The sequence below is a fragment of the Pholcus phalangioides genome, unplaced genomic scaffold (genome assembly GCF_987345545.1).
Source record: "Pholcus phalangioides strain wild (caught in Gottingen) unplaced genomic scaffold, Ppha-v1.0 ptg000010l_1, whole genome shotgun sequence".
NCBI classification, from domain to species: domain Eukaryota; kingdom Metazoa; phylum Arthropoda; class Arachnida; order Araneae; family Pholcidae; genus Pholcus; species Pholcus phalangioides.
In genome coordinates, this window is record NW_028301603.1 from 30614056 (window position 1) to 30640151 (window position 26096).

Sequence of the window (26096 nt, forward strand, 5' to 3'; positions counted from 1 at the left end):
AAGTTCTTTCACTATACTCTAATACGTTTCACCGGCGAGGCGAAATCTTCGACGACTGATCGTTCTCGGCAGTTTCAACAAACATAACCACTGGTTTCATACTTCTATCTAAAATCACCGTTTCCGAGTTATTTATTTTCAAAGTTAGCGGTCCTTTGTGAAACACCCGGTATGAGCTGAAAGCGCACTACAGCATGTTCTACAGCAGATCGAAGTGTATCAGGGGTGATGTTGTGAATGTGTTGCGTAATATGCGGTTTTTCAACTCCGCTAAGTTCGTAATCGGACCACTGTACACAACATATTTTAAATGACCCCACAGCCAAAAGTCACAAGGGTTCAGGTCAGGTGATCGTGGTGGCCAAACTGTCGGAAAATAGTGACTGATAGCTCTTGTAATTGCCAAAATGGAGATTAAACAGTTGCTTCACTGGTGTTGCAATATGCGGAGGAGCACCATCGTGCATGGAAATTGTGCTATTTTCACATCCACGCTGTTGCAGTGCTGGAGTGAGCTGGTTGCGCAAAAGAGATTCAGTCCTATTGACGGTACAGGTTGCAGGACCCGAAGAACCTATCTCATCGAAAAAGAAAGGGCTAACGATAAACGCTGCCGTAAACCCGCACCACACAGTGACCCTTCGAGAATGAAGAGGCAATGGTTGCATTTGGAACGGATTCTCTCTCTTGTCCATATCCTGCGATTTTGTGTATTGACAGAACCTTGGAGATGGAAATGGGCTAGCCCTACAAAAGCCCCACAACGACTCAAGCCAAGGCCACACTCGTGGCAAGCCTGGTCCAATAGCCATTCACAAATATTTGCTTTCCCCCCCCCCCCCGATACAAAGATTCAGCACTTTCATATTCTGGATACACACTTGCCCAGCGTAGCTCAATTTTCCTTGGCGAATATTTGCTTCCAGAACAATTTGATATGCCAACGCGTGTTGTGGCTGTTGGCGTTCTCCAAACGATGTGTGGCCAGGCTGATTGGAAGGTCGAGAAGGAAGACGGTTCCTTTAACTCGGAGATCGAAGGTTCGACCATCCCTGCAATAATTTTCCAGCCGCCAAAGTTTGACGCTCATTGCAGTGGTGGAGCGGTCACTCTTCTCGCTCATGACCAACCTTGGTACGTATTGGGGCCAGGGTTGACACGAGTGTGGCCCTCTCCTAAAGAATTAGTATCTTTGCAAACAACGATACATAAGTCGTCTTTCTTATTTTTTTTCACAAATTTCTTCAAGTTATTTCCAATATACGCTAAAGAATTCACCAATGTGTCAGTTTCAGTAGAATGTTTTTTGCTCGTAACTTGAAACGTTCGTAAGTCGAGGAGGGAACTGTATGTTACATGCTTTTTTTTTTGTTAAACGATGACGAATTGCATCAATGGCCATAGAGTGCCAACCATACGGCTGCCATACGGCATGACTGTATTTCCGGTCCAGATTGCCAGCGATTTTGTATGACAATTAATGTGCTACACGAGTTTATGCATTTGCCATCAAATAATTGCACTTTTTTCTTGTTTTTTATGCCGTTTTCTTGTGCGTTATTGCAGAACCACTTCGTGTATTGTTGACGCCAGAAATCGTGAAGGCGAACGTCGCAGAATCCGTGGATTTCCAGTGCACCATAGCAGGCTCGTCGGCGGATGCGCAGATCCTGTGGCTCAAAGACACCAAAGTCCTCAAATCCGACTCGAAAAATGTTCAGTTCCAGGGTCCAGCGACGCTCCGACTGGCGCATGTGCGTAGAGAGGACGCCGGCATGTATCAGTGCCTGGTCCGGGAACATTCGGACTCGGCTCAGGCGTCTTCCAGGCTCCTGATCGGAGGTGGGTGTGTGTTATCAGAATCTCTTATTTCTCTCTGATTTATACTACCGTGGGCGGAAAATTCGTCGCCAACAATTCACCGAAAGGAAAATTCATCTCCATACCATTCCGTCCATTGAAAGACAATTCATACGCTAGGGAAGTTCATCCACGAAGTGACTTGGGGAGTAAGCCATTGAGTAACTGAGTGTGATTGATCAAGAAAGTCAAGGAGTTAGTCAATGAGCAGGAGTGCAAATGAGTAAGTGAATGAGCAAACGAGTAAGTGAATGCTCAAATGAGTAAGTGAATGAGCAAATGAGTAAGTGAAGGAGCAAATGAGTAAGTGGATGAGCGAGTGAGTAAGTGAATGAGCAAATGAGGAAGTTAATGAGCAAATGAGTAAGTGAATGAGTGAGTGAGTGAAGGAGTTAGTGACTGAGAAATTTAGTGGATGGGAGGGAATAAGCAAGCGAGTGAGCTATTCAGTAAGTGAGGGACTTATAGTGACTGAGCTATTGAGTAAGTGAGGGACTTATAGTGACTGAGAGTAAGTGAGGGAGTTATAATGACTGAGCAAGTGAGTGGATTAATAAATAAGTGAGTGAGCATGTGAGAGAAAATGAATGAGTCAGTATTCAGGTGAGCATGGGCGTAGATACGGGGGAGGGAGCGGGGGCATTGATCCTCTCCCCCCCCCCCAGAGTGAAAGGTGGAGTCGACTGATCTAACGTATATATGTATATATGAATTGACATCATCATCATCATCATCATCATCGTGCCCCTCCCCAGCAATAATGATCGTGACCCCCAGACTTCTAAGTTTATCTCCGCCTATGGTGAGCAATGAGCAAATGAGCGAGTGAATGCCCAGGTGAGTAAATGATCGAGTAAGTAAGCAGTTGAGCAGTGAATGAGCGAGGGAGTTAATGAGTGAGTGAGAAAGCTGGTTACTGAGGGAATTTGTGTGAATGTGAGCGAGCAGGGGAGAAAATGCTCGAGTGAGTGAGGGTGTAAATGAATGAAGTAATGATGTTCAGTTGATGACTGAACAAATTAGTGGATGAGTAAACGAGTCAGTGAGCAAATGAGCACGTGAGTGCCCAAGTAAGCAAATACTCGAGTAAGTGAGCAAATGAGCACGTGAGTGCCCAAGTAAGCAAATACTCGAGTAAGTGAGCAAATGAGCCAGTGAGTGAGTGAGGGGGAGTTGGTGACCGAGTGAACTTTTGTGGATGAATAAGCAGATGAGCGAATCAGCGAGTAAGTGAGGTGGTTGGTGAGTGATCAAATGAATTGGCGAATGAGCAAGTGACTGAACAGATGAGCAGCTGAGTGAAGAGGATAAGCAAGTTAGTGAGCAGGTGAGTGAGTGAATAAGTAGCTCATTCTATCGCTCACTCATATTCAGTAGCTTATCCGCTACCTCATTCCCCAACTCATTCGGTCATTCACTCGCTCAATCGCTAGGTCATTCACTCACCGGTGACGGACTGTTGTCGGCGAATTTTCCCAGTGGTGATTTTTCCATCGGTGAATTTTCCGTTGGTCGGTTTACACAGATATTCTCTACGATACTTATATACGGGCGAATTATTTTTGATCTCATACATTTTTATCTCACGCAGATCTCTCACCCGTGCTAAAGTTCGCCTTCGAGGAGAAGACCGTCCGTCCCGGAAGTTACGTGTCCATGTCGTGCATCACGTCCGGCAACCCGGCGCCTGAGGTCAAGTGGATGCTGGACGACATGTGGTCCCTGTCGACTAGGCCCGGATTGCTGGTCCGAAGCCACGTGTCCAAGAGCGGCGACGTCGTCAGCGACGTCAACATCACGTCCGTGGACGTCTCGGACAGCGGCGTGTACACGTGCGTCGCGTTCAACGAGGTCGGCTCCGTGACGTGGAAGGCGAGGCTGAACGTCCTGGGTCCGCTTTTCGTACGGGCGCTGACCAACAACGTCACGGCTCTGGACGGCAAAGACCTGTCGGTGACCTGCCCGTTCGGTGGATACCCGTTCGATACCATCAAGTGGAAGAAAGGTAATTGTTGTCACATCTATTCCTAAAAATTGAATAACAGTATTCAATGGTTTGCTATTTCATCTTCCATCAAGCCATTGTTGTCTTCCACATTGTTTAACTGTTGGCATCCACTACTTTCATTTTTGATGTGGAAAATAGGGATTTCAACACTTCTCTCGAACATGAAACACGCATTACTCTGACATCATACTGAATGTGTCAGAAAGGACTCCCCTAACATTGAAATGAGATAACTTGGAAATAGTGATACATCGCGAAAAAGATGGGACAAGTAATTCGTCGAATGGGCAGCCCTTTAGTTTCACAAATACGTCGGTTTGTGCCAGAACCCCTGGCTAACACATTGCGCCACAGTCTTGGTGCAGTGTCTTTTAAACCGGTGTTCTACGCAGGACCGGTCCTAGAAATTCTGCCGCCCTTAAGGGGTACGATCTCTACCTTACTATCTTTCTTTCTTTCAAACCGAGCACAACTCAGGTCTATGAGCACCATTTATGGGTGATTTACTATCTAGTGAGTTGTGCCGGAAGTGTAACTGCGTGTGTGTACCTAACACAGTTTCTGAGTGCGTATGTGTTCGATTTTTCAGTGCTGCAATCTATATATTTCAGAAGGGAAGTGTGTGATGTGTTATGATTGAATTACATATTTGTACTGTTTGTAGGTCTGTTGCACTCTGTGGAGAGACTTTTTTTAAAGGGGATATCGGCTCGTATTCGTGCCTTGAAGTTGGGAACTTCAGGCGACCACCAATATGGCAACGGTGGGGTTCCGTCACTATGACCACTCGGCCACCAATAGCAGCTACCTTACTATCTGAAAAGAGTTTTCCTTCTTCACCTCCATTACCATGATACAGTGGTTCCCGAAGTGTTGGCCAAAACGGCGGGTGGGGGTAATGTTAATGAATATTTGAAATGTCGCGAGAGAATTTCCTAAATAAAAACGTCCTGATGTTAGCGAATATATCAAATCATCATAAATAGTAAGTCCTCTTTGAAGGAGACAGGTCCTCCCATAGCCGGCGCGCCTGCTTAGCAACATTCTTTCCTATGGGTTTTGGAAAAATTTCTGCCCTTCCAACAGGTTAACTGAACTGTGTTCGTTTTAGAAAAGTGTTCGTTAAAACGAGATTTTTTCGCTATAACTGTATTCGTTGAAACGGGATTCGACTGTATTGTTTTGTTTTTTTTATGAATGGCTGCTTTGCACTCTATAAATACTCTCTACCACCATGGCAAGGTCTCTAGGCTGGGATCTTTGGCAGGCCCCGAACTAGATTTTTCACTGGCCCTTCTATAGTGAATTTATAGCATGAAAAAAATCAAAAAATGATGATAATTGTCCCGGGTCAGAGCCCTCTCCATGTGGGGGCCATGTCTACCACCTTTGCTAATGCGATACGACCGCACATTCTATGATCAATGATGGTTGTTGAGTGTCCCATATCACTCTTAATTTTTTTCCCATTATTTTAGAATCACCTTGTATTGCATGTGAGAAACATCAGTGAACTGGCACCCGTTCCGCCCCACCCCCTCCATCAAATAAAACTGATGTAATTATTCGATAGAAATCAGCGACTGGTTTTTGATTAATGTGCCGCATGAAAAAAAAACATTGCACGATATTAGTTAGGCAAGAATATTAGTATACAGGATCAGGGTAGGGCCCTGCATAAGACGAAGGAGGGTTGCACGTAAAGAAATGTGGTCCGAATGGGCCACATTTCTTTTAAAAAAAAGGTCTTTGAAAAAAAATTTCAGAATCACTCTACGGTTGTGTTACACGAGAAACATTTTCAAATTGAAACTTGTGCTGCCATCTATCGAATAAAGTTGTTATAACATTTTAATTATAATTAATGACTGGTTTTTTGAGGTAAACATACATTAGTATAGTTTACCAAAAGTAGTCGTCTATGATATTGCCACTAACAGAAGATACCGACAAACCATATAAGCCTTTTAAGATACCGGAAGTAATGAGCCGCTCGTGGCACATATATATTTTTTAGGAAAGGACGGCTAAATATTTGAATTTTACTGATATTATTTTACCGTTAAAAATTATTAACTGTTAAAATTTTGCAGCAAATTTGAAGAATTATCTAATATTGTTGTTTAGAAATATCATTTAATATTATATGATATAGAATTTTTTAATTTGGCGAACTAATAAAAAAACCAGTCTTCAATTTCAATCAAGAATTATAGCAGTTATATTTCGTAGGTGGCAAAAGTGATTCCAGTTCATTGATGTTTCTCACATATACTGCTTTCAATATTTCCTTGAAGGCACAATTTTGCCGTTAAACTTTTATTTTTACCTGTTTGTTGGTTGAGGAGAAAAGTAACTGAGAAAGGCACAATTTTGCACGGTATAAGTAAATAAGTTTGCAAAATATGGATGCTTTTGGGGTCTGAAAGGGCTGAGAGAACGCTTCCGTGTATGCACAGAGTTTATATATATATATATATATTCCGCATAGAAAAAAAATTCACCATATTGTATAAGGCATATTTTGTCATGCACAGATATCAAAATTCTGCGGGCAGAGGAAACAGGTCTGTGTGCCGCCTATCTGGAGAAAAACAATGTTATTTGTGATGTAAGGCACAACATTTTTCGTTTACTGCGAGCATCTCGGTGCTCATCATACCCTGGAGCTACCCCTCCTCATAAGATTGAGGTCTTATGGGTTCATCGTGCTCACTCTGAGTTGAACTATGAGTTCAACCGGGCACGACACGGAGACGCATGGGCCCCACATCCCGCAAACATTTCCCTGGACAGATCGTAATGTTATCTTGGGAATACGTAATGATCACATTAGAAAAACATAATAATAAAAAAAATGGGCCCATAGACAGATTTTTGTTGGGCACTTAGGTCAGACAATTCACAGACCTGCTTTATTATGAATTAGTAGTGTGAAAAACCAAAATGGAATCAACACGCACATCCAATGAGAATTTTCTCGAGCCCCGTGACAGAAGCCTTGCCAAACCCACCCGAGGGCCATGCAGGGACCGCAGTTTAACAGGAGCTTCCGTGACAAAATTCAGTATACTGATTAATGACAATAAATATGTAAATTAAGAGGCAGTGCCTAGGCCCTTTTTAATGTTGCCCTGGGGCTATGATATTGTTTCGACGGCAGTAGGGGGGGGGACACTTTTTTTTGATAAATATTCACAAAAACTTGTTCACAAATATTTTTTCAAAAATATTCACCAAAATTTGTTCAAAAATATTAACCAAAATTTGTTCAAAAATATTCACCAAAATTTGTTCAAAAATATTCACCAAAATTTGTGAGGTCTGTAGAACAGCTTCAGTATCATCAAGGGTTCCGTGAGAAACATCACGCCGTAAACCCCTGATATATATAAGAACAGATATCGGAAAACAGAATTGTAGGTCCCGGTCTAATTAGTCATCGTGTGAAGAAAATGATGCGACAAAAAATATCAATGATCTAGAGCCAGGGGCCAGCCAACTTCTTTCTGTTCGCGAACACACATAATGTATAGCTATATCGTCGCGGGCCGCATCAGTGGTACAACTTCGGTGTATAAGCCGCTCCATTATTAATTGAACTAATTAGTTAGTTATTAAATTAATTTCGTCACTTGAAATAAGAAGTTTGTTAATCAAGAAATCTGCTGCTGCTGAAACCCGATAGTTCAAATAATGATCACAAATTTAATTTCTTCACGGTACCTTTACCTTGTCGTGTGGGCCGCACAAAATCTCTTCACGGGACGCCCGTGACCCGCGGGCCCGCTGTTGGCCACCCGTGACCTAGTTTCACAAACTTTTTTTTCCATCACCACCTTGTTCAAAAAACTTCTCCCCTCATCGCCCCGCAAATCAATCCAACACATAGTATCCTATGCTAAACCTAAAGCGTCTACAGCCCCCTTGGAAACTTCCATCGCCCCCCGGGCGGCGATATCACCCACTTTGGGAAACACTGATCTATAGAAAGGTGACACTTTTGGAAGTGCAAGAAAGGAGGTGGTTAACATGAATTAAGCATTGAATAGCTCTGAAAAGTACTGTATTCACCTGAGCATAATGCATCTGCCATAAAAAATGCCGCCCCTGCCATCCCAGGCGGTCGCCTCATGCCTGGCTCCGGCCCTTGTTATATTCGCCCTACGACCTTCTTGTACTTGCCGACGGTAGAAAATCGTAAAGCAATTTCGCAGAGACCAGCAGAAATGAGGGAAATAGTTTGCGGACCGGCGAAAGGTGAATAGGAGAGATCGACTAAAATGAATAAGAAAGAATATTTTTGCTGACCGTCAAAAATATGGTCAAACAAGAGAAATAATTTGCGGACCAGCAAAAGATGGATAAATAGGAGTAGAGTAAAATTGGACAGACATAAAATAAATATTGAAAATAATTTGCCGGCTGAAAAACTAAATATGGACAATGATTTTTTTTTTTGCAGACCGGCAAGATATAAATGAACATGATCATAACAACTAGCGGACAGAAAAAAAAATTATGTAATGTGCACAATAATTTGTGGACCGGCACAAAATAAGTGATTAGTGAAAATTATTTGCGGACCAGCAATAAATAGGAGTAACAATTTGCGATGAGACAAAAAATAAATGAATAAACACGGACAATTATTTGCGGACTGACACAAAATTTAACTGAGGAAAAATAATTTGCTGATTGCCAAAAAATAACTGAATAGGATGAAAAATTTTCAGACCGGATGACGGCCGAGACACAGATGATAACAAATCAAGAGACAGCATTTTTTTACTTTTTATGTCTGAACTGGTAACGGTCCGCTGACCAACGGTTGAAGGACACTGCTTTGAACAGAGGGCGATACTGTCCTCCGTCAGCAGCAAGTCAAGTCACATAGCAGTGTGGAAACAACGAAATGGTCGCCTTGCCTATCAAGGGCATGATAAGAGGGGAGTCTGAAAGTAACTTTCTCCTACAGGGTCTCTACTGCAATGGATGCGTACACCCCTCACAGGTAAGCCAAACCTGTTGAAGATGATGCGGTGTTCGAGGACTCTTGATGTGTGCTGTTAACAATGACCTTCAATCGGCTTCACAGAAAGAAGGCGTGAAATAAATCGGCCGTGGTGACATCTATTAATTAAAATTGCGATTAATGCATTTAAAAAACTCCTAGCTAGTGCATGAAAAAAAAACAAAAGCGCGCCACTCTTGTTTCAACCTACTATATACTTCACCAAACACCCACTCTGGCCATATCGATATATTGCAATTTATTGCCTTTAATGAAGCCCCGTTTACATGGGTAAAATTGGGGGTCCGCGCTTTGGGGGACGATTATGTATGCAGCCTGTATTGCAGCGTTTTTTTCCTCATGGGGGGGGGGGGAGATGAGGGACGAAGTTCCGTCCATCTTTGTTGCGGAATAATGGTGGGTCACTCCGATCTCCTCTCCCATAACCCTTTGTGTCGCGAAAATTGCTGTAAGCACTTCCGTCAGCCATCTTGAACCACCCACTTCCGTCCAACCCACGTTACCAGTGACGACTTGGTCAAACATTACTGAAAATATCCTTACGTAATACTTGAATGGCCCCTTACGGGTAACTTCCCGGGATATTTCATTGCACATGTAAGCGGAGCTTGAGATTGGGTTTCAAATGAAGACGCTGTCTACTGATGGTCGCATCAAGTTCGTTTTAAGGAAAATATCTTATCTATATCCTCACTCGGGTTCGAACCAGGTACCGTGACAACAACCTCCACGGTGGCTAGATGGGCATCTTACCATAATATCACTCAGACACACTCTTGCTCTCTATCACTGTTTTCCAAGTTGGGGATTTCTTTCTGAAACAACAAACCACAACAATTTCCGGCATGCACCAATCAGTCAGATAATTACCCAGAGGGAATCCTTACGAGGGGGCACGTACGATTCCGTGGTACTATTTACGACATGACTATGGATATTCGACATTCATGAACGAAGCAATAGATTCAATCACTTTACGATCAATGCTTATGGGATAAATTCACACAAGCTCTCTTTGTTTTTTTTCCTCTCTCTCCCCTCATCATCGCACGGGGCTTTGTTGTAACCCTACGAGGTTGTTATTTTTAACCTTCCTTTTATTTCTACACAAATATCAGTGATTTTATCCCACCACATATGGTGCATTCTTCCACTATGTACATATAAGAGGGAAGTGGAACAGGTGGGGGGGGGGGTGAGGGTGAAAGAGAAATCGACTTCGTATACCTCCTACTCTCTTATCTCTATCCTCTCTCTTATCTGTAACGTAGCTATCTATTATACTCCTTTCCTTTCATATTTGCTTATTTTTCTTCATTCCTTTTACTTTTTTTCCTTCCTTCACCTTGTTTTCCTTTTTCTAACGTGCGGTGGGACAAGGTTACCATATTTATCGCCCCCTCTTCGTCAAATAGAGATCATCCGAATTTCTTGCCAAAAGCTTGTAAATCGGGGTTAAGGCAGAACTAAAATGAAGGGTACCAGCAATAATTTCGTTGTTTACGGTACTGCCTGCATGCCACGAATGATATTTCGTTGAGGGACTACTTTACAAGACATCCAATGTATTAGAAGAAAACGGGGAGGACGAAACTCTTTTTTTCTTTTTACTATTACAGGTACCTTCGGACTAGTTGTCTGCTGCTTTTCTTCTTCGCTATTTTATTTCCGTGTATAAGGGAGGCGTTTTTATACTGGCTTTGGTAAATGAGCTTCCCTTGTTTCCATTCTGTCCCGTGTAATCAGTCACCTGACGAGAATCGATCGCTCCTATGGGAAATCGAAAAACAAAACACAAAACAAAAACTCCCCGCGGTTCTTTCCCAATAACTTCAAGGTGAATAAAATCCCACGGGGTTCCACTTCTCGCTTCTCTTTCTCTCTCTGTCCTTCAATTTCCCTCTAGAATGTAATTCCTAAGCTGTTACGCACCAGGGCGGCGGGGGGGGGGGGGTTGTCCGTTCATTCCTTCAATTCGGTCTGAAATATTGTCCTGTAAGAAAATTGAATTATATCGAAAGTAGTAGACAATGGACGCCTCTGCCGGTGTTAGGTTGAACTTTAAGAAGACACGAACCGCCTCCACTGGCGGGAGGGCGGATATGAGAAATAATTCCCCTTCCGATCATTATGCAGAGGCCTCGGTGATTCGTATCGAAGAGTTCGAGGAGTATTATTATTAGAACCCGGAAGTTTTCAGGCACTAAAAATGGTCGAAATAGGCAGGCGTAAATGCCTAAAATAGGCACTAAAAAGGCATTTATTTTGAGAAGGAAGAAAAATAACTAAAACAAAAGATGTTAAGGGGTCCAAAAACTAGCTTAAAAATTGGTTCCGCTTAAACCGTCCATTGTTTTAATTATAGTTTATAATAACTGCATTGTAATCCAAGTTAGATTTATTTCAAGCCCAAGATAAAAAGTTACCAGACCCTCAGGATTAGGTCAATTCCAGGGCCACCGTTACCAGGCTCGACGAAGCCGGTAGAGGAAAATGTCTGTGGGGCTCCCTCGTGCTGAGCAATAATTCTGATTTATTTTTTGTATTATTTTAAATAATCATTATCATTTCTATAGTTGAAACATGGTCATCTTGTTATATTTTTGTAAAAAAAAACAACTTATTTTATATTAAAACATGTGAGATTCCTTCAAGCGCGGGGCCCTATGTGGCCGCATCTGTCTCACCCACCCCTGAGGACGACTTTGGTCAATTTAATCGAAACTGAATATGCATTAAAATAAGTCATGGCTGTTTGCAGTGCATTTTTGGTGCAAAAACGAAGATCAAAACAACATGGGCCTCCCAGAGCTCCCTGTCTGCTCCAGTCCTCCTTGTGTTAGCCATGACGCTAATTGATGACTTGGGACAGTCATCGGGTCAGATATACATTTCTAATTTTAATCGGCTTTTCTAACTCGGGCTGCCTTCATCTGCAACAAAATCATTCACACCTAATGCCAAAGTTAATGCATGGCAACACCAATCTTTCGGATCACTTGTTTCCGTCTAAATCATAGTTTCCCAAGCTTTTCATTCCATCTCTCCCTTCTTCAGAAATTTTTCTCTCTCATCGTCCCCAACTCAAGTGAACTCATATGATGCTATGTTAAATCCACAGGTTCTATCACCCCCTTGGACCATTCCATCGCCCACCAGGGGGTGATCATTTTGGGAAACACTGGTGTAAATGGGTGTTTGGGGGGCCTTCTCTGATGATAATAAATACCCCCCAGGGCCGTCATTTCAACTTTTTCCAGGGGGGGGGGGGCAAATCACATGTACTCAATGTATATATATATATATATATATCATTTTAGTGTATTTTCGAAAGTCAGGGGGGGGGCAACGGCCCCTCCCCTGCCCCCCCCCTAAATGACGGGCCTGATAAATACTGAGAGTTGGAAAATTTTAAAAAAGGCAATAATTCTTTTGAAGTTCTCAATGCTCAAAATATCCTTTTTACAGATTATGGCCTCTGAAATTCACTAATAAACTTAAAAATATGTTAAAATAGGCATTTTTGCGGCACGAAAATGTCAAAAAAGGCATTTTTACTCGAAAAGTTTGAAACTAGGCAAAAAAAATGGCATTTATGGGGCATTTTGCCTGAGAGAACTTCCGGGCTCTGATTATTATTCTATGCCCGCTTATGGGGTGCTTCGAACGTTAATGTTCCTTTTTATTCAGAATTCCCGTTCCAGCATCACTATACTAGTGTGCTAATAACTAGTTCTGATAAAGACAGGGGAGGGAGGCTGTTTGGCCGTGAGACTCGTGCGGCCACTCGGGATGCCACTCTAAAACGAGCGCCAAATCGAAGTTTAAATGACGAAAAAAATTTTGTCCACCAAGAAAAAAAAAACGTGGTACCACGGTCCTTATGGATAGTGAATTTTTCTCTCCAGCCGCTCCTGAATACAGATCTCATTCAGTGAAATCCAGCGAATACCGTATTTGTAGAGAAGATGTCCTCTTCATTTGTTAATACAACATTCTTCGGAAGACTGGTTATATCTGGAGAATATGATGATTTAGTGGAAAAAAATCGTTTCTGCCTCGACGGGGACTCGAACCCCGTCTCTAGTATGCCACACAAATAATCTACTTCTAAGCTATGGAAACGGAATATTTCCTCCTTGGAGCATGTACGTGCTGAATGGCTCCGTGCAATGACAACCCCGATCTGTAGCAGAAGGCCTCCGCGCGAATCTCATGAAGTCAATGAAGATATTGGATATACTACAAAAAAGGGTGAAGATAGCGCATGCATCGGGCCTCATATATCTAGTGGCTATAAGTGAGATGGCCTTCTTCAATGACGTCACAAGCTTTTTCCTCCTGCTGTAGATGGTGTTGGCAATGGACAGCGACAGCAATCAACTAACAGCTCGTAAATGGCACCACACGGCGACATTTAAGTAAAGAATATGTTCTCTCCACACTCGTTAATTCAAGATTCTCGGAAGAGACATCGGGGTTCGAGACTCCGTGGACGCAGAGATAAATTTTCTTCAGAAAACTGCATAATTTCCAGATATAACCAGTCTTCCGAAAATCCCGAATGCCATATTGATGTGAGTAGGTCATCGGATTTGTGTACCAGACCAGCAGCAACGGCCCACAATGAAATAATTTCACTCCACGTTTCTGGAAAAACTACAGATAAGAGTGAGTGGTATCTACTTCTAAACCGCGCACGCACAGCTCATAATTTCTTACGAATTGTTTACATGCAAAAACGTGTGTGCGCGTGCGCGCGTGGCTCTTCTACATATACTGCCAGAGTTATTATTGCTTTACGTTCTACTCTGGTGCTACCACCATTTAGAAGTGAAGATTTTTGGTAATCTACAGTAAAATCATTCATAGACAGTCTCGAATGAATCGCAAGACGGTATACAGACAATGTCAATCGTCTACACCTGCAAAATGTTGAGCAACTAGTCTCGAGTCTCACATCCGAGGTGATAGCCCCATAGACCGCGATCTGAGTCTATGGGCTATCATCTCGGATGCAAAATCTGAGACATGCACGTCTTTTTGGCGCATTGGCGAAGAGGGTTTTGAGCAAGCTAAATATCTCGACTTTGCCGAAATCGAAAGCATCAAGTTAGGCGAGATATATCGTTGTTGCCGCTGTAAGGGTTAATATATATTCAAGGTTTCTCTCTCTCTCTCTCTTCCCCCCCCCCCCTGTGTGAGATGGCCTTCTTCAATGACGTCACAAGCTTTTTCCTTCTGCTGTAGATGGTGTTGGCAATGGACGGCGACAACAATCAACTAACAGGGATCAACAATCAACTCCCCCCCCCCTCTCTCTCTCACTCTCACATCCTATACAGGGTGTCTTGCAACTCCTAATTCGGCCTTTATCTCATCAACCGTTAGTCGTAGAGGTATAGTTATAATTTATGAAATGCTCCAATAGTGTTCAGAAACCACCATGTACCCGTTTCGAGAGTAAAAACATGGACACCCTGTCAATTAGAAAGAAAATCGTTGCCCTGTCGCTCCTGAGGCCAAACAAAATCACGTTTCCAACAAGTACAATATTCAATGAGATATTTTAATTTTTTAAAAATCGGAGAAATAATTGGAAAGGAACAGTATAAATGAAGAAAAAAAGCTGTTTCCGTGAGTTTCTGCTGTTCTTTCCCAACTCTTTTCTGAATTCAAATATCTCAGCGTATATTTCACTTGGAAACGTGTAATTTCTTCATTGTTCTCGAGAGACACAGCACAACAACTTCCTCAGTGGAAGTTAGAGGGGACAGGGGGAATCATATAATAATTTAGACTTTTTTTTAAATTTTATGACACGCATCCACATATTACACGTAACATTACTCTCTTGTCTTCCCCTTCACCGGGGGTCCTCAAGGGGGCTCCCAGCCTGTATGGTAACTTATTTACCGCGTTAAGGGCCAGACATCACCTTAAAATTCTAATTTTGGTTCTGGATGACACACTATATTTTCACTCTCTAAACTGGTGCAGAGAGTTTCCTGAACACATTATGAGAATTTTTTACACTAGAATCGTATCTCTACCTCCCCCGCACGGTTGATGGCACAGAAGCCGAATTAGGACTTCGTATAAACAGGAATAACTCATTTTGCAACATTGTCGTATTATTATCGAAATAGTATTGCAGTATAAAAATACGCGTTTTCACTCGGATCATCACATGGCGGAACGATAAAATCCACGTCCTCCCTGTAGTGGTAGAAAAGAGATCAAGAACCGCATTATATTCGTCTGGACTTGCAACTTGGTATGGTATAAACCAGCAAAAAATAAGACATTATTCTACAAAAAATAGTGATAGAGAAGGATGTACACACACACACAGAGAACTTCTCTCTCTGTATATACAGAGATGCTCACGATCTTCTCCCCCAAACCCTACCCATATTCAAACCATTTTCTAGAACTAGATTTATTTTATCTTTTTTTTTTTTTCCTTTTGCTTTTTCTAAATCTTTTTTCGCTTCCGTCTCCCAATTCCGTTGTTATATATATATAAAAAAAAAAGGTTTTTTTCGTGTTGTGTCCTTGGAGAACACGAAGAAACCCTTGCTTCTGCATTCCTTACTTTCCAAGTTCGAGGATATTTCAAGGGGGGTTCCTCCCCGTTCATGCCTTCCGGGAATAAACCTGGGCTCTCTGGAAAAAGGCAAAAGAAGCGGAAAGAAAAACTCGGGAAAAAGTTTTTTTTTCCTTACTTTCTTATATATATTGCGTTTTTTTTCTCCTCGCCTTCTCCCGTTTATATGTGAAGGGTATGCCCTCCAGGTATTACGTAAAAACATACGTTGTTCACATGCAGGGTTTGTTTGTTTTTTTCTTCTCTCTCTCTCTAATGCTGGCCTCACTATTTAATATTGGTAGGCGCGTATAGGCCTAACACACTCGCATATTCCTACTGACCACCGGACAGACCGTGGTGATTTATACAGGTGAAAAAAAAAAATCTAGGAGCATAAACTCCGTTTTTTCTTTTTCCGGAGTCTGTGTTACATACATATTTTTTATGGGGGGTAGACAAACTTGAGTTCATGTTCTGCATGAATTCGGAAGCTCGATACTTACTGGAATTGGTGATAGAAACTATTCTAGAAAGATGTATGATGATTTTTTTTTTACTCGGCTAAAGATACATGAAATCAATAGGCTTTCTGGATATTATGCTGAGACTTCACTTGGAAAAAGAAAATATGGTGTTTCTCTCCACCGGGAATCGAACCCAGGACCTATTGCATACCAGGCAAGCACACTAGATTACACCACAGAGAGAGGGTTTTCTTTCCCCCCTCAAAACACGCACAGTAGTGTGATTTTCTGGGTTAAGACTGCAGCTAATGACTTTCAGGAACCCCAGAAGCTACCCAGAAGGCCTATTGATTTCATTCCATGTATCTTAGCCGAGCAAAAATTATCGTGTATCTCTACTGTCACCATTGGCTGAAGTTCAGAGGCTGCAAATCTCTACTCAGCAGGTCACGCTATTGCGTGTGTTTTACGGACGCAAAGGATTATCTCTCTCTGTTGTATAATGGTCAGTGCACTTGTCCGGTATGCAAGATGTTCTGGGTTCTTTTCACGGTGGAGAGAAACGATATTTTTTTCCCCTATTTCATCTGGGCCAGAGGGTAATCCGTTGGCATAATATCCAGAAAGCCAATTGATTTCGTAATGTATAAATAATTCGTGGCGAGTACGTATAAGTGCCGTTAGCGTATGATATGATGTATTTTCTGAATAATAACATTTTCCTTGTATTTGTGTCGAGTACGGCAAATAAGGTGAGTGGCGATATCCTCTCAAATCTCTTTGGCTTAATTTTTTGCCGCAGCATGCGCAAGTAATCCTGTCCGTGAGCTTTGAATCGCTGTCCAAGTTACACGACATGGCCGATAAAATTCCAGAAACTTGTGGTTACCCGAATGTCATGTCGATCAGGAAACCAGGAAAAGATGACGCGTCTCGGTATCGATAGTCACTTGCACCTCCTAACCAAATCATGGCTGTCTCAACGAAGAGATGTAAGCAGGTTGTCGAAGCTATGTTGTAAAGTAGTCTCTTGTACTGAAAGAAAAAAAAAAGTTGCTGAAATTACCATCTTTGCTACGGAAATAGCCATGCCGGAAATTTGCGTTACTAGAATATTGTCACCGAAGTGGTGTGGACAGACCAGGAAAACTGACAGATTTTTCCTGTGCTCCATGCGTAACATTCTGATAGATTACGCAGGCAATTCAGGCATTAAACCTGGGCTGATGTGCCACCCTTTTCTCTTCATAAACTTACAGATCTTATATTCTTGTCTATATGTGTTCCGAGCTAAATGCAATACATAATGAATATGGTTGTTTTTTGTTGAAAATTATTCCATTGAATCAGTGCATTTGTGGTTTAAATTTTGTGGACAAATCATTTTTTTAATTTTATTTTTCAATTGTTATCATCGAAAAAACGATGATTTTTCTCCCCCATTTCGTAGTGGGTACATACACCAGTGGCTCCCAAACTGTGGGTCTTCACAGTCTTGTGGGGATGGGGGTGAGGCACTGTAGTAACAAACTAGATATTCACGAGAGAAATTCCGAATTAAAATCATTCGATAAGAAATTTATTTCCGTCTCCCGTAACGTAAAACAAAAGCAATTAATTAAACCAATATCCCTTGCCACGACTGAGCCAAAACTGATTATTAATTTATTGTTTATTGATTGATTGATTTTTTGTTTATTGTATGCCAAAATATTCTTTATACTAATTAACTAATTAATTACATCAATCAATCACACAATTTAGGTCGATTTCTTCACTGAATTTGGGGGCCTCAGGTGTAAAATTGAAAGAAAAAGGAATCATTAAAAATTAGTAAAAACAGTTAAAATAGAGCGAAAAGTACATAATCCTTTAAGTAGTAGGGAATGGCTTAGCTCAGAGCCGTACGCGGAGGGAAAGGGGGGAGGTGGCACGTGCCGACCAAAAAGTTTTACATATATATAGACTAGCTATAATTCCCGGCACTGCTCGGGTTCTCTTAAATGAGGCTTTTTGGATCACTTGATATCTCTCTCTTTCTTTGAGGGACATGCAAACCGTTTCTAAGTTAACCAATATGGCGACTTCCTATATGGACTCGTGAAAGAAACAAATCCAGATTTAAATAAACGTAGAAATATGATTTTTTTCCCCTTTTTCAAGGCACGCTAGGTATTTCGATCCCTCCCCCACCTTTTCTTGAACTTCACATTATCCATATGTGCCTGTTCCAGCTTCCAAACATGCTTAGTTAAAGCTGTGGAATTTCTTCCAAAACTGTAGATAACATATATATATATATATACAGCCAAACCTCGTTAGTGCGTCACCCAGTTAACATGTCACTCCGCTTACCGGATCACTTCTTGGAAGTCCCAATTATCCTCATGCAGGAATTGGCTCAGCTATGGCTTACTCCGTTTAACGAGTCACTCCACTTATCAAGTCATATATTTTTGCTCTGCCAAGAGTGACTCATTAACGAGGTTTGACTGTACAAAAATGCGTATTTTAGTAAAAAAAATTGAAATATCGAAAGCGATGCCCTTTATTTGCTATATTAACCAATTTCTGTCAATTTAAATGCTTTTTGAGGTGTGGTAACTCAAAATTTCTCGGGAAGAAAATTTTCGTGTTGTTCACCCCCCCCCCCCCCAGAAGACTTTCGTGCTCCCCTACAAAAGTCGATTCTGCGCGCACGGCTCTCACTGATATATTTCATACATATATATATGAGTATCATATAATATATTAAAATTCTAACCTTCCCTGTTACAGAAAAAAGCAGAAAATGTGTGATAATTTGGTAGCAGGTTACAGTGCAGCCACTATTTTATTTTCTTAATGAAGTGAATTATACGGCAGTAAGAGTGACCCTGAAGGGGGAAGGGGATAGCCAATAAAATTCCAATCAAAAAGGGTGTCATTTGCTTCGAAAAATTACGGAAATACTGCTCTACATCAAAACACGAAATTCAGAGAATATATCGGCGATTGGTAACGCGTTATTCTGAGATTTTTAGCTTCAAAGAGAGCAACAGAAATTACTGTGTGAAGATAATTTTGCCAGTGAATCAAAATAAACCCCAAGAAACTATGGGGCTCTAATGAAATTCTTTGAAGCTGGCTTCAAATATTAGCAATCAAATATTCCTCTCAGAGATCAAAGACATCTTATCAATGGGTACGATAACATCGGGATTGATTGGCGATATTCATGCACTTTCCACAGAAAATCATCACACAGTGTACGTATAAATGCATAGATATTTATGATACGTAACATTTATGCCATTATAAAATATTTCTTCAGAGGAAATGAGTTCATCACAGCGAGGAAATTCTTATTCCGGGTTTCATGAGAAGCGAAACATTTTTTTTTTTTTGCTTATCTTGAAAAAAAAAATAATAATAATGCTGGGTTTGTGAAACCTGGTTAAGAGATAGCGACGGGAAAAAAATAAGGAGGGAAAAAAATCCTGAAAATCCGGAAATTCTTACCATTTTCCTTACCGGAGGGAGAAAAAAACGTCTCCTATCTACCGAAAGAAAAACATGTTATTATATCCATGTTGTATCAAAAATGTACCGTTTTTTTTTCCCTTGTTATTATTATGATTTCTATCTTTCGTATTTTGCTGGTCGATGATAATGCTTAAAGGCGTCTCACTCTCACGCTGAAGAAAAAGAAGGAAAAAAAGTAAAGAAGACGAGAGAGAGAGAGAGAAGAAAATTCTAGTCGTGATTATCGTTATATACGAGTGTATTTACTACTCTATCATTTTCTTCTCATCCGCCGCCCTATTTCTCAGGGAGTAGGAATAAAATGATGAACTCATCGATATAAAGGAGGAAGAGAGAGTTAGGATGGAGGAAAGAAATCCCAAACAGCAGCTGCCGTTGAAAGAAACTGGAGAAGAGGATTGCGGGAATATATTATATAGAGTTATTTTGCTACCTGAATGTCTTTGGTTTTACCAACTTCCTTCGAAAATGTCTCGAACAGCAATCCTACAACATCAGATATCAATCATACAAACGTAACTAGTTTCTCCCTTTCGATTCGGACTGCAGATGGCAGCACCACGCGAAATATCGGTTAATTGAAGCTAATTTATATTAATGAGATGAGCGAAAAATTTGTGATCCGTTGAACAATACTTGATAACTTGGAGATTAATCTACGGCCCATATAAATTCGACTTATTCGTTGGTCTAATATTAAGGAAAAACACCGGTGAAATCAATTTTAACATATTTAATAATTGCCGGTGTGCTTCCCGTGTATTTATTATTGCACCAAAAATCAAGAGAATCGACGAACAGTCCGAACAGGGGATCGACGAAAAGTCCCGGACACATTCTAAAACTCAATAAGAAGTCAACCAATTGACATAAAAGGGTACGGTTTGCACTAAAATACTCGTCGTAACCTTAGAGTTTTGCTTCGATAAATTAAAAAAAAAAAGTTCAAATTCCATTCGCAGGTGTCGCTGTAAAACTACAATCTTGACATAATACAAAGAGTGCATAATTAAAACGCGTTGCACATAAAACTATGGTCTTTAAATATACATCTGAACGGGTAAAATGGCGCTCATGTTCGCTAAGCATTTTTTTTTAAAACGTGTCCAGGACTTCTTATCCACCTTGTATTTTTCTTCAATTTGTATACATATACTATCATAGCTGCGAACTCTCCCCGATTTTCTGGGAGGCTCCCGAATTTCTACTCCACCTGCCGGGCTCCCGAAAAATTCTCGTATCTCCCGAGTTTTGACCACGGCTTTGTAAAGAATCCCTATTATTGGGGGAAATAAAATTATTCTCAAACAATTTACCTGGAAGAAGAAAATTGTTGCTTTCGTTTTTAATGACGAAAATGACAAGCGTAACGTTAAATTGCGCAAAAATATTTCATTTTCGGGGGAAGAGTGGGAGGGGGGGGGGAGAAGACGAAATTTGTCAAACAGCCAGCGTCAATTCAGGCTGACCTTTCGACATCCGAAATTGGCGAGATGAATTGTATCTACTTTGACCACATGTCCCGTTACGGCCCGATGGTGATGTTTTTGTTGGCACGAGTTGATTTGGGAATAGGAAAAATCGAACTTCATCCATTGAAGGAAGGAGGATTCGGCAACTGTGTGTGGTTGTGTGCAGACTGTAGTTGGTGTCTTCTAGTTTGGTGTTTCTTTACCTTTTTTAGCCTATACGCTCCCCGCATGGACAATATTTTCTTCTCGTGACCTTCCTCGTCTTTTCCAGGCCCAACCTCATTCAAGAAAGCCTCTGGACTATATGAAATCTCCAATCTTGCTCTCAAAAATCTGCCCTATCTGCCCTTATGACTCTAACCAACATTTTTAATAGCTTGTTAAAAACTTGTCACTTCCCGAAGATATGGAAACTTTCAGTAATCAAACCTATCCACAAATCTGGCTCTAACCCTCTCATAGCCAAAAATTTTCGACCGATCAGCCTTCTGAGCAATATATCGAAGCTGTTTGAACGTATTCTTCTTATAAGATTCAATAACTACTCTTATACGATTCAATAACTACTCTTATACGATTCAATAACTACTCTTATACGATTCAATAACTACTCTTATACGATTCAATAACTACTCTTATACGATTCAATAACTACTCTTATACGATTCAATAACTACTACTTCACCAAACACCAACTCTGGCCATATCGCTATATTGCAATTTACTGCCATTAGTGAGATGGGTTGGAAGTGAAGGCGCTGTCTATCGGTGGTCGCCTCGAGTTCGTTAGGGAACGATTCAATAACTATCTCGAATCTTCTAATTTTCTTCGTCCTGAGCAGCATGGATTCAGAAGAAACCACTCCTGTGTCACAGCTGCATCGAGTCGTAGAATTTGCAATACAAGCCTTCAACCACAAGGAGTTCACCTGCGCAATGTGCTTGGACATTAGCAAGGCGTTTGACTAAACGAATCACGTAACTCTGTTGGCCAAGCTTGTTGAATACGGTTTTCCTGACCACTACGTGTTGTTTTTCAACAGCTATCTTAAAGACAGGCATTTTCTGGTAAAAAATGGAAATGCTTGTTCTTCTGTTCGTCCAATAAGAGCCTCGGTTCCCCAAGGATCAGTTCTTGGGCCTCAGCTCTTCTCCATCTACATCAATGACTCCCCTGCCCCCCAAATGGGCATACTGGGACCCTTTTTTCGGATGATGCAATTATTATCACCAACAACAGAAAATCTGATAAATGCAGAGAAAATCTTCAGGAGACTCTGGAGGAGGTTGAAGACTGGTGTGAGGATAATGCTGTCGAGCTTAATCATGCCAAGTGTCAGTTCATCTGGATAACAAGAAGAACCAAATTCACTAGAGCACCAATCTACCTGGGCAGAGAAGCCCAGTGAAGGAAGTGAAATATTTGGGATGTATTCTAAACCAATCATTATCCTTCGTTCCTCAAATAAATCACGTAAGAACTAAGGCTACCCAAACCATGGGAATGATGTCACGCATTACATTTCCAAGTGCAAGATTAACTCTTAAAAACAAAGTCATATTGTTTAAATCAATCATACGCCGCCCCAGTATGGGCTCATGTTTCAAAAACCAACATGCAGCGTCTGCAAAGTCAACAGAATAAAATACTGAGAACTCTTGTGCGTGCCCCAAAGTACATCAGAGAGGCTGACATTAGAAAAGACATGAAGATTCCAACCATCCTCAGCTACATCCAACAAATCTCAGAGGATCACTTTGAAAGGATGAGGAACTCAGAATACGAGCATCTGAGAGAGATGGTCGATTACAACCCACGTCAAAGACTAAAATTTCTCAGGCCTCAAAACGTGCTGCACGTGCCATGGTCGGTGCGTTAGGGTCTGAACTACTGAGCTGTATAATCTTTGTCTATCTATCATAACATTTTTGTACTTTTAATTTGCTATCGAAATAATAGATCAACTTTATTGCATAGAGTGGCATCGTGATTTGATGCACATGACTGATCTTGCACTGCACCAATTTGTATAATTTCGGCTAACTCAATTGTTTTTCTATGACTTCTTTTGTATGTTAGATTTTTTTTTTTATTATTATTTTCTCATTAGTGCATTATGTAGCGTTTTGGTGAATTGTACATAAGTGATTTCATTTTTGTGTCCATTATAATACTTGTATTTATCGCATAATATATATATATATGTATGTGTATGTATGTGTGTGTATATGTGTATGTATATATATATATATATATATTTTAAACTACTATTGCTTTTACTGATTAACTGCTCTATTTCATAGAGTGACATTTTGATGAAGTTTGGCTGTTCTTTGTGCATTTTACTATTCTGATGGTAGCATTTATCGGACTGTATGTTGTTGTTTTTTTCTATTAACTTACAAGCACTTCACATCTGCACAAACTTGTCTATAACCCCCTTCATAGGTAGCAAGAGCAGTCTGTAAGTCGCCAGGCAGCCCCTTTGGGCTGGGCAGCGACGAGAAAAATTAAATTCTGTCTGTCTGTCTGTCTAAATTACTTCTCTCCAGCCAAGCACGGGTGACCCCAGAACACTTTTTCAGTGCCGGTCTTAATACGTGGGCCTCAAGTTTGAAAAGGGGTGCTCGTGATAACGATATTTGGTCAAAATTTTCGAGAGCCCAATATGTGAATATCATACTAGACAGGCATTTCTATCCAAATACGGTGCCTTAGAAAAATTACTGCATCCAAGAGTGGGGAGGTAAGCCGATGGTGCCCTGCACTATTCCTGAGGAACCATGATGTTGAGACGCCCTCCCCGCAAGAGAGAAGTTCACTGATTTCTAGCCCAGGATAGGCGCGGGCCGAGGTCAATATCTCTGAAAATTCATTGGCTCGTCCAATATACGTATTTTATTGTATTATGTATATAGATATAATTATTATTGCATTGTATTATTGATTAAATGCCATTCTATTATTAGCCAGTTTTATGTGAATGAAATAATTGTGGAACTAACTATTCGCGTTTTCATTATTTCCTATTGGGGAGTTTGATTCGAATAACGAGCTCGTTCACGGAGCGAATTAAGCTCGTTAACCGAAGTTCCACTGTATAAGTAAAAGTATATTTTCATGAAGTATTTTATACATTTCCATTTCAAGATAGAAATCATTATTTTTTTCTTGCGAACTCAGAAATTCTCTTACAGAGAATTCAAAAATTCAAAATTCTTCTTAGGAATGCATTTGATTAGACAAAACAAAAATCCATACAGAGAAAATAAAATTCAAATTGTCTCATGTTTAATGTATTTTATGTATTTGTGACGGAACCTTTTGTTTTATTCCAGATGTAAATAAAAAAAAGCGGGGGCGAAGACACACGAGATGCGAAATATAATATTTTTATACGCAACACAAATGTAATATATTTTTCTACATCAATGAAATACCTCAATTTTTTCGACGCGGTACTACACATTATCGAAAGATGAAGATGGTCTGTGTCACCGCAGGACTTCCAACTTCCGATCCTGGAGGGCACAGGAGAGTAATAGGAATCACTACATTTCTAGGGGTACCTTCTGCATTTTTATAGAGATGCAAATCCTATACATTTCTATAGCGATGGATATCTATAGTAGTTCTAGGAATTAAAAAAAATACAGTATTTTATGTATTTCTAGACTATCATCTATGAATACGCAAGTCAATGCATTTCTATTCTGGGGATTTGCACAAGTCCCCCTAAGCATTTCCATGTCCTATGTACTTCTATGAATACGCAGAAATATATATATATATATATATTCCTATAACACTTCCATGGAAACGCAAGTCTTCTACACAGCTTTTAGGAGAATGCGCAAGTCTTTTATACAGTTTTTAGGAATGCGCAAGTCTTCTATACCGTTTTTAGGAATACGCAAGTCTTCTATACAGTTTTTAGGAATGCGCAAGTCTTCTATACAGTTTTTAGGAATACGCAAGTCAATTAATTTCTATTCTGGGTATTTGCAAGTCCCACTAAACATTTCCACGGTTACGCAAGTCTATTTCTATGAATACGCAGGTCTTATGCATTTCTGGGGATACCCAATTTCTCCCATCCCCCTTGCTTATGAATTAATTTCGAAGGGTAGGCGCAAGTCTACTATGTATTTCTAGGGATTGTACTATGCATATCTCGCTTCAAGTAGAGAAGGGATCCTATTTGAAACATAACAAATTAGGAGTATATTTTTGGTGATTTTGCTAAATGTGCCCAAAAAAATTTTCAAAAAGAAAGAAAATCCGGTAAATGTAATTTTATTTTTAGAGGAAAAAAATGAAATAAACAAAATTTCAAAATTCAAATTCTTACACAGAACCGTGACGGCATAGAGTATGAATGAAAGTATGTTTCTCTCTCTCTCTCTCTCTCCCCCATCTCCTCAAGAATTAAAACCTCCTCTTTTCCCACAAATTCGAAATTCCCTTACGTTACGGAATTCAAAAACTCAAAAAGTTTTTCTTCCGAATGCATTTGATTAGACAAAACAAAAATTCATACTAAAAAAAAATAAATAAAATTCAGATTCTCTCCTCATGTTTAATGTATAATACATATTTGCGTCGGGAAACCTTTTGTTTTATTCCGGGGCGAAGACACACACGAGAAATACGTAATATTATTTTTATTATGCAACACAGATGTAATAATATTTCGTACCGATGAAATACCTCGATTTTCGACTCGGCATTACATATTACCGCAAGGTGGAGCGCGTCTGTGTGTGTCACCGCAGGACTTCCAATTCCCGATGCTGGAGGAGACAGGACAGAAATAGAAAATACCGCCGTGTCCTTCTCTCTCTTCTGTCCTCCCCCCCCCCCGTCCTAATCTCTGCCCAAGGTACACCACTGCTTGTTCTCCGACAAGCCAATAAACATATTCGACGACCATGGGAGACACGCGCGGAGAAGATGAAGGAGGAGGACACACGTCGTGTCCCCGTTGCGTTGTTCCCAAGCCGAAGTTTATTATAAATATACCACAGTGGGACTTGCCCGGAACATCTGGAGTGAATATAAAATACAGATTCTCTCGAGAAGGAAGAGAAGACGACGTGCGCGTCTCCGGGACGCGTTTTGTTATTCATGAATTCAGTG

General features: G+C 40.7%; 1 protein-coding gene across 1 annotated transcript in view; it reads left to right on the forward strand.

Moving 5' to 3' along the window:
* The window catches only part of LOC149081268 (cell adhesion molecule Dscam1-like), a 265918-nt gene that overhangs the window by 155922 nt on the left and 83900 nt on the right, over positions 1–26096 (forward strand). The window contains exons 6-7 of the mRNA XM_089238109.1: positions 1567–1842; positions 3452–3865. Coding sequence (XP_089094235.1) covers positions 1567–1842; positions 3452–3865 — 690 coding nt within the window. The remainder of the gene's footprint in view (positions 1–1566; positions 1843–3451; positions 3866–26096) is intronic.